We start from the raw sequence: 22,966 nt of genomic DNA, 5'->3' as shown, positions 1-22,966 counted from the left end.
ATCTCCATTAACGCTTAATCCCTACTCTTCGACAGCAGGTTGCCCAGGGTCTCCGCCCGCGCTCACACCGTCACAGGACCGCACGGCGCCGAGGCGACAACACACGGCTGATGTTTACCAACACTGCATCAGAAAAACACTGTTCTGTAGATTTCAAGTCAAGTTTTATATTAATCTCAAGTCTCAAACCAATCTGCACAAGTCACATATCAGGCTGCACACATCTTAAACAAATCTTTAACAGTCTCAGGTCAACCAGCACACATCTCAAATGATTCTTTTTAAACCTTTAGTCAATCTGCATATATCTCAAATAATCTTTTCAAGTTTTAAGATAATATCAGGTTATACCACAATAATCCTTACAAGTCTTAATTCTCAATCCACACACACACTTTATATTAATATTTACAAGTCCCACACGCGTTTTCATATCTCACCACTGATTCACACTGTCTGATCTCGACACATCTGTGGAATATCTTGCTTTCGTATCTGTAATAGTATTTTTGAAAAGTAAGTCCAAGCTAACCCTCTATTGATTTTTATTTATTCTATAATAAGTCTGACTCAAGATCAAGTCTCAAGTGTACAACTCAGATGACAACACAAATCTGTATAGCTGAGCCAAATTGCCAAGTACTTTCCCTGTAAGTGTTGACAGGTAATTAACTCGAAAATGACTTCAAAAAAAAAAAAAAACTTTATAGAACTGTTGGTGGATAAAAAAAATCGACTGGGAGAAAACATTCAACTGTTTTGACTCTTGAATGAGAGGAAAGAAATGCCTTGTCATTAGTGTGAAATTGGTGCAACAGCGAGCTACATTCGGGCGTCTGTGTGATGGGAAGCCAGGCAGATAAAAATAGAAAAGTATCATGCACACATACTGTGCTAAAGAGAGCACAAGAAAGACACAGGGCGATGCTTTGTTTCTGCCGAGGCCGCAGCGGCTGAGAGAAGGTGGAGCAGAGAGGAAGCAGACAGAGTGTGTGAGCTGTCTGTCTGGCAGGAAAGAGTTTTTGTGTGGAGAAGCTGTCAATTTGTGTGTAGCGGTAAAAAAGCCATAAAAAGACTATAAAAACATTTAAAGGCATACTAAATTGAGTCCTCTGGGCTTTCCTCCTTCTGTCTGTGTTTGTGTGTGTGAAGCAGCATTTTCTGAAACCCTCACTCAGAGCTGTTTGTTTCCAGCTAGATGACTTTCTCATCTATAAACTGTCTTACAAAATAGCACACGCCAAACTGAATGTTTGTCGGGTCGTTTTTAAAAAAAAGAACATTAAATTATTACAGAAAAATTATGAGGAATTCATGTGTTTGTGTGGAGGAGAAATTCATCATGTGACACTAATGTTTCACCTACCAGACTGTCCACGCCGCCCAGCGTGTGATTGGCGTTGTACAGGGAGTAGGTCAACTGGTACACGCCGTCATTGGTCTCACTGTTGCCATAGAAACCCACACCCACTGCGATGCTGCAGAGAGAAAAGGCATAGAGGGACAGGTAAGCTTTTGATAAATGAATGCAAGGAGCAGAGTACCACATCAGCGCTGCTTAGCCTGTAAATCATGTGGGGGTGATGTCCTCTTCAGTAGTTTGTCAGCTTTAAAGTCATTTTCAGAACCCCTGCTGAATTAAACTAGAATAACCGCCTCGCACTTGCATGCCTCTGCAAACCTGTCGAGTTGCAGTTCACATCCATGTCTGTCCTGACTCGTATGTAATCATGACAGTTGACAAATATAGATGATGCTGCAAAGATGCTACTCATTCTAAAACATAGATGCTTCACGCTCTTCCCCCGGCAGCACAGAAGATCTTTATAATCAGCAGTTTCAAGGTGGACACCCAAGATTAGTGTCACTGATTCAGTATCTGACCAAATATCCCCCCTTCTGTTCCTGAGTTATGACACTGAATAATGGCCAGAAAAGTGTTTTTGCAGAAGATTAAGATGTCACAGTGAAGTTGACCTTCATCATTGTATCCTATTACCATAAAACTTCAAATATAAACCAAGTCTCAGCTAAACAGCCGGTACCTTCTGCTAGCCTGGTGTCAATAATAATAATAATAATAATAATAATAATAATAATAATAATAATAATAATAATAATAATAATAATAATAATAATAATAATAATGTTTGTTTATTTATTTTAAACAACAAAAAAGAAAGGAATAATAAATTAAAGAAAAAACAACACCATAGTTGAAATAGAAATAAAAAGTAAACATAGTTTACAAATGTGTTAGTCAAAACTGCAGCACCACTGTCTTATGTTTGAAATAATAATAATAATAAGAAGAACAACTTTTATTATTATTTTTTTTTTTTATTTATTCATATAGCACCTTTAAAAACAGAGATTACCAAGTGCTTTGACAAACCACATTCTAATCAGGTAATCCTTATGGTCCATGTGAATGTTTGTGCCAAATTTAAGGAAATTCCCTCAAGGCCCTTTTGAGATAGATGTTTAAGAGAATGAGACAGTCACAAAGTCACCTTGACCACTGACCAAAAAATCCTAATCAGTACATTGTTCAGTCCAAGTGGACGTTTGTGCCAAATTTGAAGAAATCCCCTCAAGGTAATCCTGTGATATTATGTTCACAAGAATGGGAAAAACAAGATCACAGACCTTTGATCACCAAATTTTTATCAGTTCATTCTTAAATCCAAATAGACATTTGTGCCAAAGTTGAATAAATTCCCTCAAGGCCTTCTTGAGATATCGCACCCACATTAACAGACTGTACAGACATCCCAAAACCATAATAAATGCAACCTAAAAAAAAGGTTTTACTTTTTGTGCAGTCCTGCAATAGTACCTGTATACTGTAATACCTGTACAGTGTGTGGCTCAACAGAAAACAGCACCTACACAACACTTCATGAATATTTCATGCCCTTGTATTCACCCTGGCATTTGAGCATTATCATAAAGCAGTATCATCAATTTCTCCATCAACCCTGACTTTTGGATAAACAGGGAAGAATGCAAAGGTAATGAGGCACTTTGGGACAATCCCTGAAAGGAGATGGAAATGTTAGGCTGTGTATTCAACAGTTAATTGTCAAGGTGAAGGCAGTCATCCAAACAGAATGAATGACAGATGATTGGAAAGTTGCCGTGTGTGTCTTTGGGGAGGGTATCGGAGACTTCACAGACAATTAAAGTTGTGAAATAGATAAAATTAGATTCATTCAGAGTTTGAGCATCTTCTGTAAAATGTGTTTGTGCTGCACCACCGCGTCAGACTCAAGGACTGACTATCCTCTTTTACTTTTTGTACATTGTTTTAAGAAAAACTACGACAAGTGACAGAAACTGAATCTGTGTGCAGAAAACATACTTTTTACGCAAACGTCAGAATTTAATGGTTTACTGCTCGGACTGGATAATATATGAATATTATATCAATAATGTGATACTCGAGCAGATAGTGTCTTGAATTATGGATGTCGTATTAAAATACAACCTACAATATTGTCATTGTATCATATTGAGGTATGTGGACAAAGATATTATGATATTTTATTTTCTCCACTTCAACCATCTCTATTTGCTGAATTTCAGTTGTAAAGTCCAGACTTCTAAATTTCAACATTTTTCTTCATAACAAGTAGAACATTTTCATTTTTCTCAAGTGTTGCCTTAACCAGCTTTGCATTTCATCTTACTTTTCACTCTATAAGGTTCTATCTGATACTTTTTTTCAAAATTGAGTTATTCATGTTTTTTTTATTCTGAAACTACTTATTAACATTATGTGAGGTATTCTGTCGCTACCCTTCAAAGTACCAAGTTTGGTCCCCAGACCTTTTTACTACAGAAGGCAAAACAAATACACTGCATCTATAAAGCCCTGGAGCCACGAGAAACTGTTTAAATTTATGTGCTCATTTATGTAAACAACACTTCTCCAACCGGAAATTATACGTTGCAGGGTTTGGGGATGTCTGTGCATAATTTAAGACCACTTTTTAAAAAATATATATATATTCAGTCATCCAAGTATTTCATTTGTTCAGCTGCAGCATCGGCAGAAACAAAACACCAACATAAACACACATACTTAAGTCGTCTCTCTGGGCTTCTTTTGTCCATAAAGTGATACCTCCTTTCTTTCTTTTTTTAATGAAAAAAAACAACAAAATTTACATATTTAAAACATGTTGCAGAATTATTATAATTTTAAGCATTTTGCCAAGGTCACTTCAATTTTTAAAAAAATTATTTTTCATTTTTAAATACTTTTTTTTAAATTCAATTTAATTTTTAATACTAATTTTCAGGTAATTTTCATATATATATATTATTTATTTATTTTTTTAAAAACAAATTTCTTGCTAGTTTTTGAGTTATGTCTTCTTTGTTTGAAACTTTATTTTTCTTTTTATAAATACTAATTTTCAGGTAATTTACTTGTGCTTTTTACTAATTGCTTGCAAATTTTTGGGTCATTTCCTCTTTGTTTTTAAACTTTATTTTTCTTCTTTTGATACTAATTTTCAGGTAATTCTCTTGTACTCTTGTACTTGTTTTTTTGCTAGTTTTGGGGTCATTTCCTCTTTCATTGCTGATTGCCTTTTTTATGTTTTTGAAAGAAATCCAGACAATTTGCTCAGGTTTCAAAGACTTAATTAGGGACAAATGAGCAAACAAAAGCCACGTGCAGTAAAATGCCACTGTTTCCTGTGTGACGTGGCTCACCTAAAATAAGACCACCTTTGCTAACTTCAGGGGAGATTAATGCCCTTTTATGGAAGTAAACTTGAAGCTTGAAGAAAAAAAACAAAACTAAATGACAGCAAAGACACTGTGATGAGTAAAGCTTTGGTAATACCATCACACAGTCACACATTACTCTTACATTAGATGCAGTCGGGATCTTTATGACTCAGGCATATTTCCTGGGGGAACTCTTCATACGTATGTTGAGTCACCAGTTTTCGTAATACACCTCATTTTCAGTAGCGCAGTAGTAAATGTAAATCCTACTTTTATTAACGTTGATTCAGCTGAACATGAGTGACAAATTGAGGGAAAAACCCAACGTGTTTTCGTGAAAGGTGTTTGTCCATCACAAGCCTCCAGATGCTCCCTGGCAAAGACTCGTAGTGTCTGAAACCACCAGATGGATGAACGCCGTAATGACTCATTTGGCGTTTTGATAAAGGTGGTGGAGAACTGGTGTGAAATCTGGTGATGTGTAGCCCACATAATTCATTTAATTTACAAATCACTGTGCTTTATATGCAAGAATCTGTATTATTTGCCCACTCATTTATTCCTAGTTTTCCTTTCACAAATGGCCTGTCTGCATGTGGTTTATTTGGGTGCTTTAGTTTGTGGAGCTGTTAAAACTTTAAAATTTCTTTCAAATAATGTGGAAAACGTAGCTGAAACAAATTAACTTGTGTGTATTATAACTTAAAAACACAAGGTCATAATTATGGGAATTAAGTATTTAATTTTCATATTTATTAACCCACATTTTTAAGTCGATTCCTCATTTTAAAAAAGTTCACATTTAAAATGAATTTTAAAGTGTCATGTACTGTTACCATGATTATAAACATTAGTTTTTATCAGTATAATTTAAATTGGTCCAACAAATTTTGTCACATTATTTAAAAGGAATTTTAAAGTGTTATATACTAAATTACCATAATCATGAAAACAGTTGATTGGTAATAAAATGATGTCATTGCAGCTACATGTTTCACATTGTTTTAAAGTGTTATGTTATAGTAAATTTAAAGTAGTTTTTGGATTACATTGGGTGTCGCTAATACACTGACACAGTTTTGACTCAGTTACATTATCTGATAATCAATGCCAGTTAATATAAGAGGAAGGAATAGTGTTTAACTGTGATTGATTTCACTCCCTGGAGTTCAGCAAATGAAGCATATTGCTATTTGACTTGACAATTTATTATAGATCAATATTTTATGACCGCATTAATTCTACAAGGTTTTATGAGTATGGGTTCCTCTTCACTTATATAAACCATAAAACATCACTACAGATTTCTCTGAACTCTTAACCCTTTGAAACCTGCATCAGTTTTCTTGTGCTGTGTTAGACGCCTTTCACAAGCTATTTAACCCTTTCAACCCTGAAATATTGGTTTGATTGCTTTCAGACATCTAGGGAAATAAAAGCAATGACCAACTTGGCAAGATGGGTTACAAATTGCAAGAAATTAGTAGATTTGAGAATTTTTTTTAAAAGCTAGTGAAAAATGACGAGAGATCTATATTTATAATTATCATATTCGAAAGATTTTTCAAAATTATTATAATTTTAAGCAGTTTTTTAGGCCATATTATGTATTATTTTTGTTTCTTTTCGCCCCCATTTATTGATGTATTTATTGCTAATTTTCTGGTAATCAATTTTTTCTCTTTACTAATTTCTTACTAATTTTTGGGTCATTTCTTCTTAAGTTGCTCATCCCTTTTTTCCATATTTTTGAAAAATATCAAGCCATTTTGTCCAAGTTTCAAAGGGTTAATTACCACATCCATTCATAATAAAAAAAAGTAATAAATAAAAAGGGAAAAAAGAAAGAAAAAAGAACATAAAAAATATATATACACACATACATATAAAAGACAAAAAAATCTAAATAAACAAGGGAAAAAAGAATAAAAAACTACATATATATATATATATATATATATATATATATATATATATATATATATATATATATAGGTTTGTATTTGTACAGTCTTTCCACGTATGTGCAAGTAACTGCAGACGTACTCTCTGGTGTACCCCTGGCTGCTATAAACCACCACTGCAGCATCCCTTCTTAAAATGTGCTCCACGTGAAGGCCAGAGTCAGGTCAGGTCAGCACCAAAGGGATGGTAAACTAGAGTCAGCCTAATTGAGACTTGCGAGCAGTCTCTTAACCTTGTGGTTCCCCCTGACTCCTGGTTGATGCTCCGGATCAGCGTTAAGCAGGAAAGAGAGACTATAAATCCACGGTCAACCACGCTTCCTGCAACGTTCGCCGTTCAAATCGCTGAACAGAGCTGTTGTGAGCTGTGCAGCATTGTGGTGGTCGATGCTGAGCGAGCGCAGGTGGAGCAAAACAACGGGGGCTATTTTCCTAATTAGTACAACAAGGATAGAGCCTCATTAACTGACCCCCTGCAGGTAAACCACCCACTCTGCAGGTTTTAACATAACCCTCAGGGAGAGGCATGGAGAGAGGGACGGGAGACGCATTTAAGACACAACAGACATGAAAAAAAGCATCCGTTTGGAGAAAGACAGCGAGTGGCAGATACAGACAGACCAAAAGAGACAGACTGACAGCAGGCAGTGTATACTGAATATACATGTTGGCAGCGAGACAGTTTACAACCATTGATTCGACACAAAAGCAGGAAGCAAGACAAAGGGACAAACAGGGCAAGACAGAAAAAAACCCCACAAAAAAAACAGTTGCTCTCCTTATTGCACTGACATTTTATAATAATATACGGCCATTTTTTTTGTTAAAAACAAAAAAAAACTACAAATTAAAATATACCACCAGAGTTTCTTTCATCACTGTGTGTCTGAGCAGAAAAATGCATTTGGTAAAAGAAGCCGGGAGAAACATGGACTTCTTTGAACCGTGCAAATATTTTAAGGGTAGAGTCTAATTAATAAAAGGAAGCCGGGAGCACAGAGAGGCGAGTGCAAAGAGAGAGAATATTGCTCTTTTTCTACCTCTTCCACTTCCCTTAGTGCTGCTCCTTTAAATATCAATTCAAAGAGAAAGAATATTATAGATTGGAGTCGGCATGCACTGAGCGAAAGTCCAAACTGTCACGTTGATAAATGACAAAACGGATAAAAGATACTGAGGAGAATTCAGAGAAGGAACCAAAAGCTTCAGCCTGCAGCAGGAGAACGCCCTCGGCCACTATTAATAGACTCAGACATGTTTGAATATTTGAAATTTTGCCCCAAAATGGCAGCAGTGACTCTCCCGAGATGACAAATATAGACATTTTTAGATTTTACTCTTCCCTCCTGAAGTCTCAGCAAGGGCCACCGAAAAAAACCCAACTCTCAATGTGCAGTAGGCCTCGAATATAAAACACAAATAGCTTCTTTTTTAAATTTTCATGCACACATCTTTGTTTCCAGAGCTAGAACACTTCCAATTTAAGGCCTGAGTTGAAGTAAAAGTTATAAATTGTGAGTTTCTAAAAATACATGACCCCAAAAAAAGTGAATGAGAGCTTTAACTGCTGCTCTGCTTTTATTGCTGATATTGTAGGCATGCTATGAAAAGCTTCTTGTGTCCCAGCCAAAGCATTTCTGTATGGGATCCAATGGAAGACACTGATATCACGTAAACAGTCATCTCTCTTCCTTCCTTTCTCTCTCTCTCCCTTTATTCCTGTCCTCCGTTCTCATTTCCGTTCTCCGATTGGCAACAGATACCTGCCGCAATAAACATAAACAAATAAATATTTCAAGAGTCCTGGAAAGGAAAATAACTTCTGATGATTCATTTACATAAGCAGTGGAGACGCTAAAATCAACTCTTTGCAGTGTTTCTGTTTTTTATGTAAATGAAACTTTTTTTGGAGTAGATTGGAGAATCCTGACAATGTAACTTTCATTGAAAGTAAATAAAAAGTTTCATGTATTTGCTGGTTTACATCCAACTGTCTAAAATCATTGGCAAAACATAAAAATCCCTTGCACGGCGTAATATTGAACTAGTCCTCAGAATTTGTTATTAATGGCCCTACACATCTTTTATGACTACTTTAAGTTACACAAAGAAAAGAAAAGTTTGGTTTCATTCTGTAGTTGAAGAGATGGTCAGTTGATAAATAGACTTTTTCACATAATGTGCCTCGATATCGTTGGATATTGTTGATCTGTTATGGATTGGTCACTGCCATTAACCCTTAATTCACCTTTTTGCTTCCCATAGTCATATTTTGTATTTTTAGATGGATGCATGCATTGTTTGGGTTTTTTTGTTTGCAAACATGCTTGTCTCAGATTTCCCCTTTAGGTACGAATATTTTGAATTCAACAGAACTGAATGTGTGTCTGAATGTCCCACAATTTTTCATTTTGCCCTTAAATTGTAACAAAATTTTTAATTGTGTAATTATGATAATTAAAATATAGTTTTCCCTATAGCTTTTCTTTTTTCACGAGACATTTTACCCTAGCTTTTAAAGTGCATAATTTACTAAATCTACTAATTTCTTGAAATTTATGAAACATTTATTACCCCGTTTTATTGCCTTTTTGCCATGTTTTTGAAAGAAATCAAGTCATTTGCTCACATTTCAAAGGGTTAAATGCCTCAAATTGTTATGGTTGTAAACATATTTTGTAAATCTTGTTTATTGTGGTTAACCAGACATTTGGTCAGTACATTTCTGGTCCAGATGTCCTCGGCGTGAACAGCTCGCTCACTTACAGTACGGTATAATTACACAGTTAGTGGGCGACACCGTGAGCCGGGCTGCAGCTGAGTGACATCTGCTCTGGTCTTACCAGCGTTAATTAGGATGGACATCACAGCCTTTCAGCTCCAGCCATTGTCAAACACAATCAGAGTCGCGGACGGCGAGACTTTAAGCAGAGACAGAGGGAACAGAGACGGGGGATGACTTATAGGGAAGAGAAGTTCGGAGTAAAGCGAGGGTGAAAAGACGATCTGGACTGATGAGATTAAAATGAAGCTTCATATTCCCAAGTCCAACTCAAAACCCACCGGGCATTCGCTTCCTATATCGAGTAGATGGACATAATCAAAGTTGGGAATCACATGAAGGAGAGTTGATTTCCCACAGGATGTTCCTCTTTCATTCATCTCACAATATTAAGTCTTACAACTTATCGAGTCGGGCCACGCAAGTTTTTTAAATCTACCCCAGACCAAAACATGTCACTCTAATGGGATTACTATTGAGCAAAAATATATGGAAGGCCAAATTTAAGACATGTTTCAAAGCACTCAAGGTATTTTTACAGTATTTAACATGACACAAGGTTTCAACTTGATCCGGAGCTGCTGCGTAGAAGTGAAGACCAGACAGATGGATATGATTTTCTTTCTTTAAAGGACTGAATATTTGCAGATTGGTTTAAAATCTAATCCACAGGCCAGACAATCAACTGGTAACGGCTTCAGACAGCGTCCAACATCTTGAGCCAATCTGTCAAAACCAAGCTGCAACAAGACTCGTGCGTGAATACACTGCATGTCGTTACACAACAGTTCCCATAGTCTCCTGCTTTCTCAGTTTTATTTTTACTCTTCTAATTTTGATTTTGCATCATAAATCTTTAATGCGAAGACAGGCTGCCACTTTTGAGTCACTCTACATTTTAAGAAACTGCACATGAATAATTAAATATCCCATAATGAAGACTGCTTGACTGGGCGGGAACAGAAGCCATTTACGAACGCTGAATAAATGTGTGCGACATCAAGTAAAGTGTTGTATGATTAGTGCTTCAGTGCTGTTTCACTGAGTCGTGATTCAAAGGTAATTTGACACATAGAAAGTTCATCATCGAGCTTTTAGCGGCCGGCATTTAGCTTTCTGTTGAGGGGGTTAAATATTTTAAATGTTTCCTTTTAAAAACACTGTTGGATGAGCTTTTATATGCTTTCTTTTCATTTCATTTACATTTTATTAAATAGCACTCAGATGCACCTCCTACTCGATGTGGGAGGTGGCATAAAAATATGACTAAGAAGAAAGGAGATGTAATTCATTGGTGTGATTCACCTGCAGGCAGTTCGGATACTCAAATACTGTACTTAAATTTGAGTTATACTTCTACTCCCCTATATTTTAAAGAGGAAAACTGTACCTTTTCACTTCACCACATTTATCTGACAGCTTTAGTTGCTTTAAAAATGAAGGTTTTTGCATTAAAAAAACATACATAATGTTTAAAATGTGACGTTTTCTTTTAAATTAAACTGCAAAATAGTTTATACAACCACAGCTGAAATAATTAATTGATTCATCTATTAGTTGATTGACAGAAAATTAACTGACAACGACTTTGATAATCTGTACAATGAACATTTGATGGTTCCAGCTTCTCAAATGTCAAAATTTATTCCAACACAATGCCGAGGGAAATCAAGTACTGCACCTTTATGTTAGTATTTTAATTTTGGGAAATATTCTACCTTTCAGTGACAAATACTGTAATTTATAGATTTATCTGACAGCTAAAGTTACTACCTACACTTTATGGCCCAAAGTTTGTGGACATGAACACCTGAACATTACATCTGCATGTGATTGTTAAACATGTCATTGCAAAGCCATGGTCTATGAAGAATTACCTCACCCTTCAAATTTCAATCAGTTACTCTCCCCGTGTTACACTGATTTCCTAACATGCCTCCGGTGAACAACGAATCCAAAAAATGGTGAAAAATCTTGATGAAGTCATAGGGGTCCACATTTAACAAGAGCAAAACTACATCAAAACATCTGTTCTCTCACACAACTCATGCATAATTTAGGACTAATTTAACCAGTTTTATACTCAGTGGTTCCCAAACAGACAGCACTTTCCAACAGAGAAATTCAATAAAAGTGAAACTTATATTTGTTCTCTTCAAAGCCAGACTCCACTGACAGAAACAGTAATTTTACCTCTCTGTACACAAGAGCTGCAGGTCTACCACAGCCTCGACCAATCTGTGTGTTTGTGTTATTGTGTGATTTTGGTGTTTGAAAGGATTAGTTCAGATACTCCAAAGTCATACAGTCACATAAACTAATAAATCGAGGTAGCAATAGACCAGCAGCTCCTGTGTTCAACAAGGTCCCCCCATCGGAAAAGGCTTTTTGTTTGGGAAGTACTGAGCATACGAATGGGTAAATAAGACTGGGATTATACTGGTGAAGTTGTGTGTTTTGATAAAGTTTTGATGTTTTTAGACACGGACTCCTATGACATCATCAATTCAATTCATCAAGAATTTTTTACATTTTTGGATTCTTCGTTCATGGGAGGCATGCAAGGAAAACAATATTTTGTTCACAAATTCAATGCAACACGGCATAAGTGACTGATATACAAATAGTTATTTGGGGGGTGAAGTATTTCCTTCAGGTTTGGGCTTATGGATGAACAAAACAATCATTGTGTAGGTGTCACTTTTGCTCAGGTAATTGTGACAACATCTTATACTATTTTCAGAATTTTGCAGCCTAAACAATCAATCGATTATTGAAAAACATAATCAGGTGATTAATCATTAGTTGCAGTGTGATACCAAAAAAAAACGTTTTGTTGTTTAAAAAAGTGATCTCCACCTCAACCAACTACATCAGTAGATTAATGTACGAGTAATTAATTCTATAATATATAGTAGTACAACAGTCGAAGGGGACATTTTTCTGCATTAAGTATGTTTAGGGCTTTACAAGTTATACTTTCAAACATATTAATTATGTAAAATATTGATATATGACTTTCATAGTGTTTTTACAGTGTGGTATGAGTACTTTTACTTAAGTATAGGCTCTGAATTCATCCTCCACTGCTACCTACAGGTGGTACTGAACACAAGCTTTCGCCCGCAGTGCTCAGCTTTCAGGATATCCATTTAACAATTAACTGTCTCAGAAAAAAGATAGATGTTCGATAATGCTCTAGACTTAATTTAATATCACCCACCGGTTGCTAAACATGACTGTCACATGGTTGAGAGAGGTATCCACTCCTCTGGCTACAAATTCAATTAGCTACTTTGAGGGGAGAGCACATCTCATTTACTGGCTTAATAGGTTCTGTGTGGTGATGTAAGAGCTGCATCAGTCCGTGTGTTTTGGTAACTTTACAACAGAAATAAGTGCATATTTTTCCCAACAGCGGTTTGTGTTTGTCAGCAGCATTCATTTGCAAGTTTGACACAGCGGCATAATGTTCACGGAGTAAAAAAGTTGGGTCTAAAATAATAATGAACTCCTCCGAGTTGTCTGCGCACCAGCTAAAGGCTATAACACTGATATCATTCATCTTTATCACGGCTAAACATAATGTCATTTCACATCAGGAAAGTTTCGCTTTCACCATAGACTCGATGAGATCCAGCAGCCTCCAGCCAAAACAAATCACATCTCTCTGCAGCGCTTCCCCCTCCGTTAAATCTGAGGGGAGACACTGGGTCAGATATCATCTCAAAAATAAGGAAACATCCTCTAAAATAGCCTCATTTGAATCATTTAAGTGGTTTATTGAGCAATTTCTGTTCCCTCATACATAAGAAAGGATAATTACGCTTTATATTCATTGTCTTGTGATGATGACACCAGATCTGTGCTAATGGGACTAATGAAAAATGTAATTTTACTCACCATTAGTAACCTGTGACCTGTTTTCCATTATTGGAGCTGCATTATTCAGCCGGCGATGTGAACAGGAGGTTTTTATAGAAGCAAAATAAATAGGTTACGCTTGATAAACTTTACAGTCCGCTAGTTCAGGCGAGCATTAAGCTTGAGGGAAATGTTATTTACAAGTATTGTAAGAGTTTCAAAAATCCATTATAATTTATGTTCTGTGCTTAGTTTCAAGACCCGTGTAATATTCCTGTCAAGACTTTGAAAATATGTGGTAGAGTCTAGTGAACTTGCATGCACTATTTGTTTAAATTAAATATCTATATTTCCTATAATATTTTAAAATATTCCTATAAACCTATGGTGATCTGTCTTATTTTCTCTTCTTTATATATGCTCATCTGCATTTTAACACATTCAAGATTTTTAAAAAAAACGCAGGAAGTTTGCTGACACCAACACCCAGATATTATTTTTTTTATGATACACTATCAATCCCACTAACAATACAATGAAATACTACCTTGTGGAGGCATGTACTGTAAAATGATCAATCTTGGATGCATAAAATAAAAATTTTAAAAAACACCACAATTTATATGATCATGATGACGTTTTTGTTTTGTCCGCCAGTTGTAGTTTAAATAAACCAGCTCTTTTTTTACAAAAGAGCCATGTTGTTTACTGACCGATACCCAGAGCAGTTTCTGGTTTCCAGTTCTGTTTCTGCAGCTATTTTTTTTTTTTTTGATATTTAGAATTTTAAATTTCTCTAAAGTAGATTTTTGTAGATTGCAATACAGTATGTGTCCACTGCCTTTGTGAAACCATATATAGTTGTATATTTTCTGTGTATACTCTGAAAGCTTTTGCTTTCAGTGCGGTATTCAGAAACAGCAGAGTAAATGTTAGCAACCCCGTCATCAGCTAATGCCACACATCACTTAACATGAACTTGAAGCTGCAGCCATGAGCCTTTAGCTCCGATTTGCAGAAAACTAAACTATTCAAAACATTTTCTTTCTCTCTGTAATATTTTGCAGATATTGACATGTTTTTAATTGCATTTATTTGTCAGACTTTCTCATAGACTCTTTTTGATATGTTTGTCTGTTTTGGGTTGCTTTACAGTGTAAGTTGTTGTTGCCAAAGCTGGAATAGCAAATTCCTTTGCAGGACTGCAGTTTTTCTGAAGGAACGTGCATGCTCATCTGCATTTGTAGAACAGCCAATAGGAACGCCCTCTCTCTGAAACGACCCGTGATTGGCCAAAGTCTCCTGTCATTGGCTAGATTTTCTAAAGCCTAAAAACTGAGCCAAGAGGAGGTGCAGAAGTCTTGTTTTCTCTCAGTCCACTTAAATTACAATATGTTCAATTTTATTGTGGGATTTTTGCCCAAAGGCACCAAAATGAAACGCCTACCCCAGCTTTAAGTAATAAACACTGCTGTTGGCTGCACAGCAGAAGGATTATTGCATTTGTCTCATATAGTGTGTACTTCACAGTGACCTGTCTTCCTAGACGTCATGCTTTATGCATTTTATTTTGCTGATGCAACCTTTCCAAAGATTCAAGGCATCAAGGTGAAGAGATTTCAGTTGGCTCTCACTGACAGTAACCCACAATCACACTCGCACATTGTCAGCAGAATATTCATAATACACCCACAACAGAATGGTTTCTCCCACTGAATCGCCTCAAACCACAGGCCATAGCTTCCCATAAGGAGCTGTTTTAAAAAACACATGTCCAGACTTATGTTCAAAGAAAACACTGCTTGTAAAAAAAAAAAAAAAATCACAAACTCCCTCTCTTTTGTGCATTTTATGTCTGGATTTTAAAGCACAAATCGTACAAAAATGAGGAAAGAGTGAGGGGTTATCAGAGAGATTTCATCCACATCAACCAAATCAGTGTCTCACAGGGGTACAAGAGACTTAGCGGAGACAGATCAAAGACTGATCTCATCAAAAGGAAGGAAATAAAGACGACTGCCTATGCTTCTGTGAACCCAAACCACAAGTATCTGCAGAACTGCAAATAGAAGCTTAGGGTCTTTCAGAAGAGAGATGTCCTGAAAGGCATGTAGACAAGAAAGAGAGTCGCTGAACACCTTGAGAATACAAATGGGTAAACAGAGACAGGCAGGCAAACAGCATGGACAAATATACAGAGAACTAATAGGTGGTGGATCTGGAGTGGGAATACAGAATGTGCAGAAACAGACTGCAGTGAAAACATCGTGCCATTTACAGCTCCTCCGTCAGGAATACTGAGTGACCAATAAAGGAAATGGGAAAGCACAGAGCGGCAGGCATCAACAGAGAGCGTGTGTGTGCGCTCGCACTGTAATCAGCACTTAGTCTCAGCGTCTTGTCTTGATTCTCTCACCATGTGATGAGGCCGGCAGCGACGGCGGACCAGGTGACGCAGCAGGAGTTGGGCTTCTTGCTCTCCTCCTCCTCGTCTTTGTGGCAGCAGCACAGGCAGCTCAGGTAGATGGCGACACACAGCAGGTTGAGGCCGAGCCCGGCGGCCGCCACACAGCCCAGGAATATTAGAGACTAGAGAGAGAGGAAGAGATGACATTATTTAAAGTCTATCTCCTGGCATTAATCAAACCCCTGAAAACTAAATTCTCTTTGTCAAAATTACATATTTATGAGGATTTTTGTTTTCATGGTAAAAATCCCTTCATGCTTTTAAATGGCTTTGATGTAATGCTACACCTTCTCCTCGTATATGCACGGATCTGTGAGTATGTAAATTAGCCCCGCCCCTCAGCACCCGGCCTACAGTTCGAGTTTACCTTCTCACCTTCGACGCGTAAAACACACAAACCTCTGCTGTAAACAGGAGATTACATGAGCCACCAGCTTTGTGAAATGGTTTATAATGTGCTGTTAATGTTGGAGAAACCTTGTTCTCGATTGCCAGCTTTGACAACTTTACTTGCAAAATACCGATACGTAGCCACACCTGCTTCTTTTCTGATACACCATGTTTTGCCATAGCATTATGCTAATGTCATAGAGAGCCACTCTGTGCGCTTCGACTGGATTGGTTCCTTAGTTTAGTGATGTAACAAACCCTGGATGTCTGAATCCGTTTTGTTGAGCCTGCCACTAAGTGTTGCAGTTATATACCGATTTTAAGGTATACTGTTATATAAAAGCTGACTATTATCACATGATCTGCATTTGCTTATCTAGAGTATTAAAAAAAATACAACTAGATGGAGAATCTAACCTTTATTTTAGTAATTTTCAAAAGGGAGACTTTTTAGAAATACTTCCATTTTAAAATATGGCTTAAAGTCTTAATTATAGTCATAACTCATTCATTCAGCTCAAGTAACCCCTCTGTTTTCAGTCCTTTAAGGATGATTCTTACTGATAATAATAATAATAATTCTGTACTACCGTGAAACTGCAATATTTTTAATATGGTTAATATACCATGAAAATCCCATTCTGTTGCAACCCTGCTATCGTTGGTACAGCACAGTTTCGAGGAGGAAGTGCTCAGCCGTGGCAATGTTTACCTCATAAAAGGTCTTTTAGCATATAAAAACATCATAAGTTAACAAGGTTTAAAACTTGATTTTCATTGGTAGGGCACTTGTTGTGACTAATAGTTCCCAGCATTAAACATCAGGAGAATAAATTTTAGTTTGACATAACTTCAGTGTACTGGGACGTTTGCCTGTCGGTTCAGTTATCTGTTAAAGCTTCAGTTGGTGACTTTTATAAAAGTAACATTTTATCATATTTGCTGGAACTGTCCAGCAAGTAGTACACAAGACGGATAATCTGTGAAAAAATGACGACACTCCGCCTTGTTTTGCTTTTGGTGGCATTTACTAACCTGGCTGAAGGAAAACAACCGATCAGAGCTGAGGAGTCTCTAACCCCGCTGCCAATCACTGCTCAAAAACTGCAGTCAAACTGTCAAATGATGCAGTGCTGATCTCATATGAATCAAGATTCTGTGACTGCATTGCCTACTTCACAACTCAAATGTTTTCAGAAACACAATTTAATGTACAGTTTAGCTGTGAAATGAGAAAGTTTGTTTTTGTTCTAGTGGATTCTACCAAATGGCGGGACAATCCAGTCTGGATTATTGGGACAGTTTCAGCAAATATGACAAGAATTCATTTTTATATAAAAGTTACCAATTACAACTTTAAAGGTTATGATGTGCATTTCTGTTGCTATATTACATATGTTATGTAGCATATTTGATTACAAGTAACTCAATGTGCTTTACATTAAAATTAGATTAGATTAAATCGAATTACACTTAACATTAGTACAGAGTACTGAGACAACCAAATGCAATTTAGCATCTGACCAAAAATTGCAAAAAATAAAGCATAGAGTCACGCACCTAGGTAATAAATAGAATAAACAATATGTGATGTTGAAGAATACTTTAAGATATATGATGCAGTTGCATTAGGTAAAATAAAAGGTTTGCAGAATATATAATCCAAGTACAATAATAGTGAAATATTATACACAAACTGCATGGAGCAACAAATTAACATGTACACAGTGGTGGATAAAGTTCCTTTACTTGAGTAAAAGCACCACCACATGAAAATAATAAGGCAAAAGCACAGTTAACGTATTGTCAGCAAAAGCACAAAAATATGTTTTTAATATTCATCTGGCCTTCATTTAACATGTCCTATTGTACTGAATCTTAAAATGACGAGTTCATCAGATAAAAAGGCGTTAAAAAGCTGATCCATCTGCTAAATGTCTGCAATCAGAGCATCATAATATCAGGAGTCCTGTGGCTCCAAACAAACAATTTCAAACTAATATGACAGTTGCTGTGAGTAGTGGCATAGTAAGACACAAGAAATATAATAAATATCTTCACCAGCTCAGGACACAAGACCAGGTGCATTCTGGGAGCTTGTTATCATCCTCTGTCTCCAGTCAGAGAGCAGACACCTCTTCATACATCTCTGCATCTCCTTCTCTCACTCTCACTCCTCCTTCAGCCCCCCATCCCACCTTTTGAGAACGCTGGAGTGTCGTGACAAAAATAGCAACAACACTGTCCTAACAGCCTCGAATGAATTCTGCATCCATCTGTGAGCAGATGGGTTTATTCAAGCTTTTTTTTCTCTCCCCTCTTACTCGTCCTTTTTTTAGTTTGTATGAGTCTTTTTGGTGCGGAGCCATCTGTTCTCACGCTGTGATGTTGTGCATCCTGCAAGTCAAGTAGTGGGATTAGAATCCAGAAATGGAAGAATCTGCAGGATTATGTCAGCGATTTCTATAAAAGAAGCAGGTAAATAGCAAATTGAATAATCCTCAGCAAGCCTCGAAACAGCTGTTTATATCATCTGACACAGTCCCCCTGCTGACGACTTTGCTAATAAAAAAAGCAAAAATACAAGCGCAAAAGATATGAAAAGGGTTGTACAGGTTTTTTGAAGTTGGGTTGTATTAACTTCTTATCCTTTGACAATATATTACTAGCAGAATATGTCAGTCAGCACGCACCCAGTTTGGAGAAGCAGGCTGGAGACCGACATGGACCTCTGAATCTGAGCAAATTGGTGTAACTTTTTTCAAATATATGGTGAAAAGGCAATAAACAACTTGATTCTAAATGTTTCACAAGTTAAAAGAAATTAGTTGATTTAGAAATTTATTTATTTATTTTTTAAAAGCTAGGTAAAGATGTCAAGGGAAGGAAAAAAAGGAACAATTACATTTAATATTACAATTACATTTTATAATTACAATTATCATCATTACATATTTAAAATTATGTTACAAAACTATTATCATTCTTGTGCACCTTATCTAGATCAGTTCTGTTTTTTTTACTTTATTTATTTATTTTTTTTATTTGACCCATATGCCATCAATGAAGCAAACTCGAATGTGTTATAATTTTAGGCAGAGTGCAATTATCAAGACTAAAAGCATTTACTGACTTTTTATAACTGAGTATTTATTACTGTTAGATTTTTTTTTTATTATTATTATTATTATTTTATTTATTTATTTATTTTTACTTTTGTCTTTGTTTTTTACCTTTCAACACTGAGAGGGGATGCAATGAATGAATGAAATTTTCTTGTACATTTGTCCTATGACAATACACAATTATATTCGATTCTATTTTTTATTTTACAAATTTCTTGCTATTTTTGGGTTATTTCTTTTTGTATATATTTGCCTTCTTCACATTAAAAAAAAAATCAAGCCAATTTCTTCAGGTTAGGCTTCAGTGTTAAAATGATACAAACTAATAACTCATATGACCCTACTTCAAAAAATCTGAACTATCCCTTTAACCCTTTGAAACCTGAGCGGCCTAATTTCTTTCAAAACATGGAAGGAAGGTAATGAGCAACTTTACAAGAAATGACCCAAAATTAGCAAGGAATTTGTAAAAAATGACAAGAAAATGACCTGAAAATTAGCACCAACAAAAATAAAATAAATAAATAAATAATTTTCAGGTCATTTTCTTGTCCTCTTTCCGTAATTTCTTGCGGTTTGCCCGACATCTCTTACCAAGCTGCTCTTTGCCTTTTTAGCCGTGTTTTCAAAAACCAGTTTGCTCAGGTTTCAACAGTTAAAATACTGAATACGTCCCGACGTAACACAAGAAACGGATGTCAGTCCAGGTTTTAAAGACTTAATAGATATCCTCATTCACTCGTTTTGCACTTCAAATTTCGTTTTTAGCATTTGCTCCCTTCCCCCTAAAAACAAATCTATTCTTGCACCCCTCCCTCGCTCCATCTGTTGAGGTGCTGTGCCTCATCTTGTCCCATTTCACGGCTACATGCCTTTCATGTAGATGGCCGCACATCTGCTGACAAAGAAAAAAAAAAGGAAAAATGCAGGAGCAGTGTCAAAGGAAAGGATGGGGCAATCTCCAGTCATCGACCCCGTCAACTTTCTCATATTCTCTAGTGCCCCATAAAATAGGGTGTGGAGATTAGTGGGAAATTTAGCACCGCAGTTTAAAGGATGGGACTGTAAATGTGTTAATGGGTGCGCTCAGACAGATGGATGGCAGCGTGCACCAAGGTGAGACAAAGAGACGCTCCTCGTCTCGTCGTGGGGTTTGGAGTGATGAGAGTGGCGTAAAATGGGTGTAATTGAGGTGAACACAGTAAATGAGATGGAGATTTGGGGGCGCAGGTGGATAATATGTTGGGAAGGGGGGATGGGTGGGAGACGGCGTGGGAGAAAAGAGGGGGTAAACTCTCGCTGACGGCACAAACACTGGGCCACCCAGCCGCTCTGATCGTCATGGTAACGTGCAGGTTAGTTGGTGCCCTTGCGACAGGGAGGGAGGACGAGTGAAAGGGCGAATTATCACAGCCTATTTGAATTAAGCAGCATGTGACGGGCCTGCTTAAATTGCCTTGCTTCTGTCTTGTGATTCCTCTGCAGCCAGGCAATGCAGAGAAAGGAGGGAATGTGGCCGAGAGGAGGGGGAAAACCAGCGAGGGAAATTGTTGAGAGACCTGGCTGGGGCTCCAGGTTCACACAGACTGTCAAAGGAATAAACTTTACTTTCATCTTTGAATAAGTTTCATGGTGTTTGAGTCTCTAAATCAATTGTTTAATTTAAGAATTGCTTGCGGCCTAAAGCTGGGTTTATACATCTGCATCAGGGCGACACTTTATGTACCTACCCTGTGTCGTTTTGCAAATGACCCTTCGCTCCCTCGGACAAACAATCTGTGCACTGCCTAAACTAACAATGGCGGCTGTCAGTATCAAAGACATATCCAAAGGTGCAACTTTTGGGGACAGAAGTTCCTTATTTCACACAGAGGCCGTCACAAGGGTCTTCACTATGCTGTGGTGTTAGCGTTAGCCAGCCAACTTTCTCTGTAACGTTACAGCTAAGTTAATGTTTTTCAGTTGGGAGGGCTTTAACTACTACCTTTTGCTACAGCTAACACTCATTTTAGATGGTCAAATAATAAAAATACTAAGACTAAGTTGAACAAATGATATGATGAGCTCAAGTTACGTAGTTGGCAATAACATTAGCGGCTATTAGCTAACTTAAGCTGAAGTTACCTTGCAAGGTGCTGCAAGGTGATGTTATGATGTTGCTGACATAATGTATGAGGTTAGATAAACTATTCACTTTGTAGCAAATTTGCTGATAGTGTTTTGCCTTACCTCAGAACAAATGTAGACATCATTTTTTATCCTCTTTACCTTAAGTAGCTTAATCCAAATGCTATGCTTATTACATTAGCATGTTGAAACGAGAAAGTCATAATGGAGATGAAGTTTGTGATGTTATCTTGGTTAAATGTTGTTGTTCATATGACGTGACATTTCTGATAGTTGTTAGGCTAATTAATATAATGGCAAATGTCGTAGGCTTACACTTATAATGTTCCCATGTTGTATTTGTAGGGAAAATGTGCCTTGTATAAGAAAATTGTTTGTTGGTGACCCTTGTGAGTTAAAACTGACCCGAATTTTGTAATGTTGCCCTTGTTAAATCCTGCTGTTGTTTTGGGCTTTATATTGGTAGAGAAAAACTGCTAGGTTAATTTACGTGACGAAAAATGTCATGGACTTGTTATAATAACATTAACGTGTTATTTTGGGGGAAAATGTATGAGGCAATTATTTTGTTGTTGTACCCTGTGGGTTGTGGATGGAGCCGAATTTTGTGCTTTTTGTTAGTATTGTTGCAATTAAGCCATGGTTTATGTGTTTAAGGAGTGGTAGTTGTATCCAAGGATGTATGAAGAGAACTGAATACGGCACTGGAGGCAGGGCCAGGTTCATTCCTATAAAAGTTGCTCAGTGGCGCATGAAGCCAAAAACGTTCAAGCTCCTGGGTATGAAATTACCTACATATTCTGCACCATTGGGCCCATAGAGCATGCGCACTAGAGACGTCTGCTGGCCAAGTGTCTCACTTCCCGTTCAGCACTCTGCTAACTTGAATGGGGATTTTTTAAAAAAAGATTTAATCGTCCAGCTTTTCTAGCCTTTTGAAACGTTATTGTATCAAACCTGAAAAGTGAAACAAGTCCTTTTGTGGGAGTTGTGGTGCAAAAATGTATTAACTGATTTACAGACGGGAAAAAGTATTTTTTGGGACACAGGGCATCACATGATAGACCCGGAAACTGTAATTCCACATTTGGCCACATTTGGATTCAAAGCAGTGTTTATGGTGGCTTGATTGAATCAATCCAACTCAACAAGGCTGCATAGAAACACCACTGCAAACCAGCATTTTTGCGGTGTCGGAGCCTTGCATAGCTATAAATCAGCCGACGGAGCTCACAAATGTATTCTTTTTTTTTTTGAGAAACTTTTATTTCAAGGTAGCTTTTAACGTAGTTATGGCTGGAACAACACTCTCCACTTTCTTCCTGTCCATCACTCACTCGCTCTCTCTCGCTCTCTCCTGTCCTTTCTTCTCAGTAGTGGACCGCAAAAATAATGGCTTCTGAATTATGTAGCATCCATTCAATGGAAGGTCGCAAACAGAGACTGCAACCTGCACAAAGACACACACTCACAGCACAACCCCATCCTGGAACCATCACTTCCC

The 22,966-nt window shown here is 37.0% G+C and overlaps 1 protein-coding gene and 1 long non-coding RNA gene across 3 annotated transcripts in view; one reads left to right on the top strand and one right to left on the bottom strand.

The window, feature by feature from the left end:
* The window catches only part of ttyh2 (tweety family member 2), an 80,426-nt gene that overhangs the window by 43,844 nt on the left and 13,616 nt on the right, over positions 1 to 22,966 (bottom strand). For both annotated transcript variants that reach the window (XM_088069895.1, XM_042508500.2), the window contains exons 2-3: positions 15,770 to 15,942; positions 1,367 to 1,478 (exon numbers count right to left, since the gene is read on the bottom strand). In XM_088069895.1, the coding sequence (XP_087926021.1) occupies positions 1,367 to 1,478; positions 15,770 to 15,942 (285 nt within the window). The remainder of the gene's footprint in view (positions 1 to 1,366; positions 1,479 to 15,769; positions 15,943 to 22,966) is intronic.
* The window catches only part of LOC148186298 (uncharacterized), a 163,064-nt gene that overhangs the window by 127,986 nt on the left and 12,112 nt on the right, over positions 1 to 22,966 (top strand). The window lies entirely within an intron of this gene.

The sequence above is a fragment of the Plectropomus leopardus genome, chromosome 19 (genome assembly GCF_026936395.1).
Source record: "Plectropomus leopardus strain MGB_pleo_1.0 chromosome 19, ASM2693639v1, whole genome shotgun sequence".
Taxonomy (NCBI): domain Eukaryota; kingdom Metazoa; phylum Chordata; class Actinopteri; order Perciformes; family Serranidae; genus Plectropomus; species Plectropomus leopardus.
The sequence above is the reverse complement of the archived record's forward strand: the minus strand, read 5'-3'. Positions and strand labels throughout refer to the sequence as shown.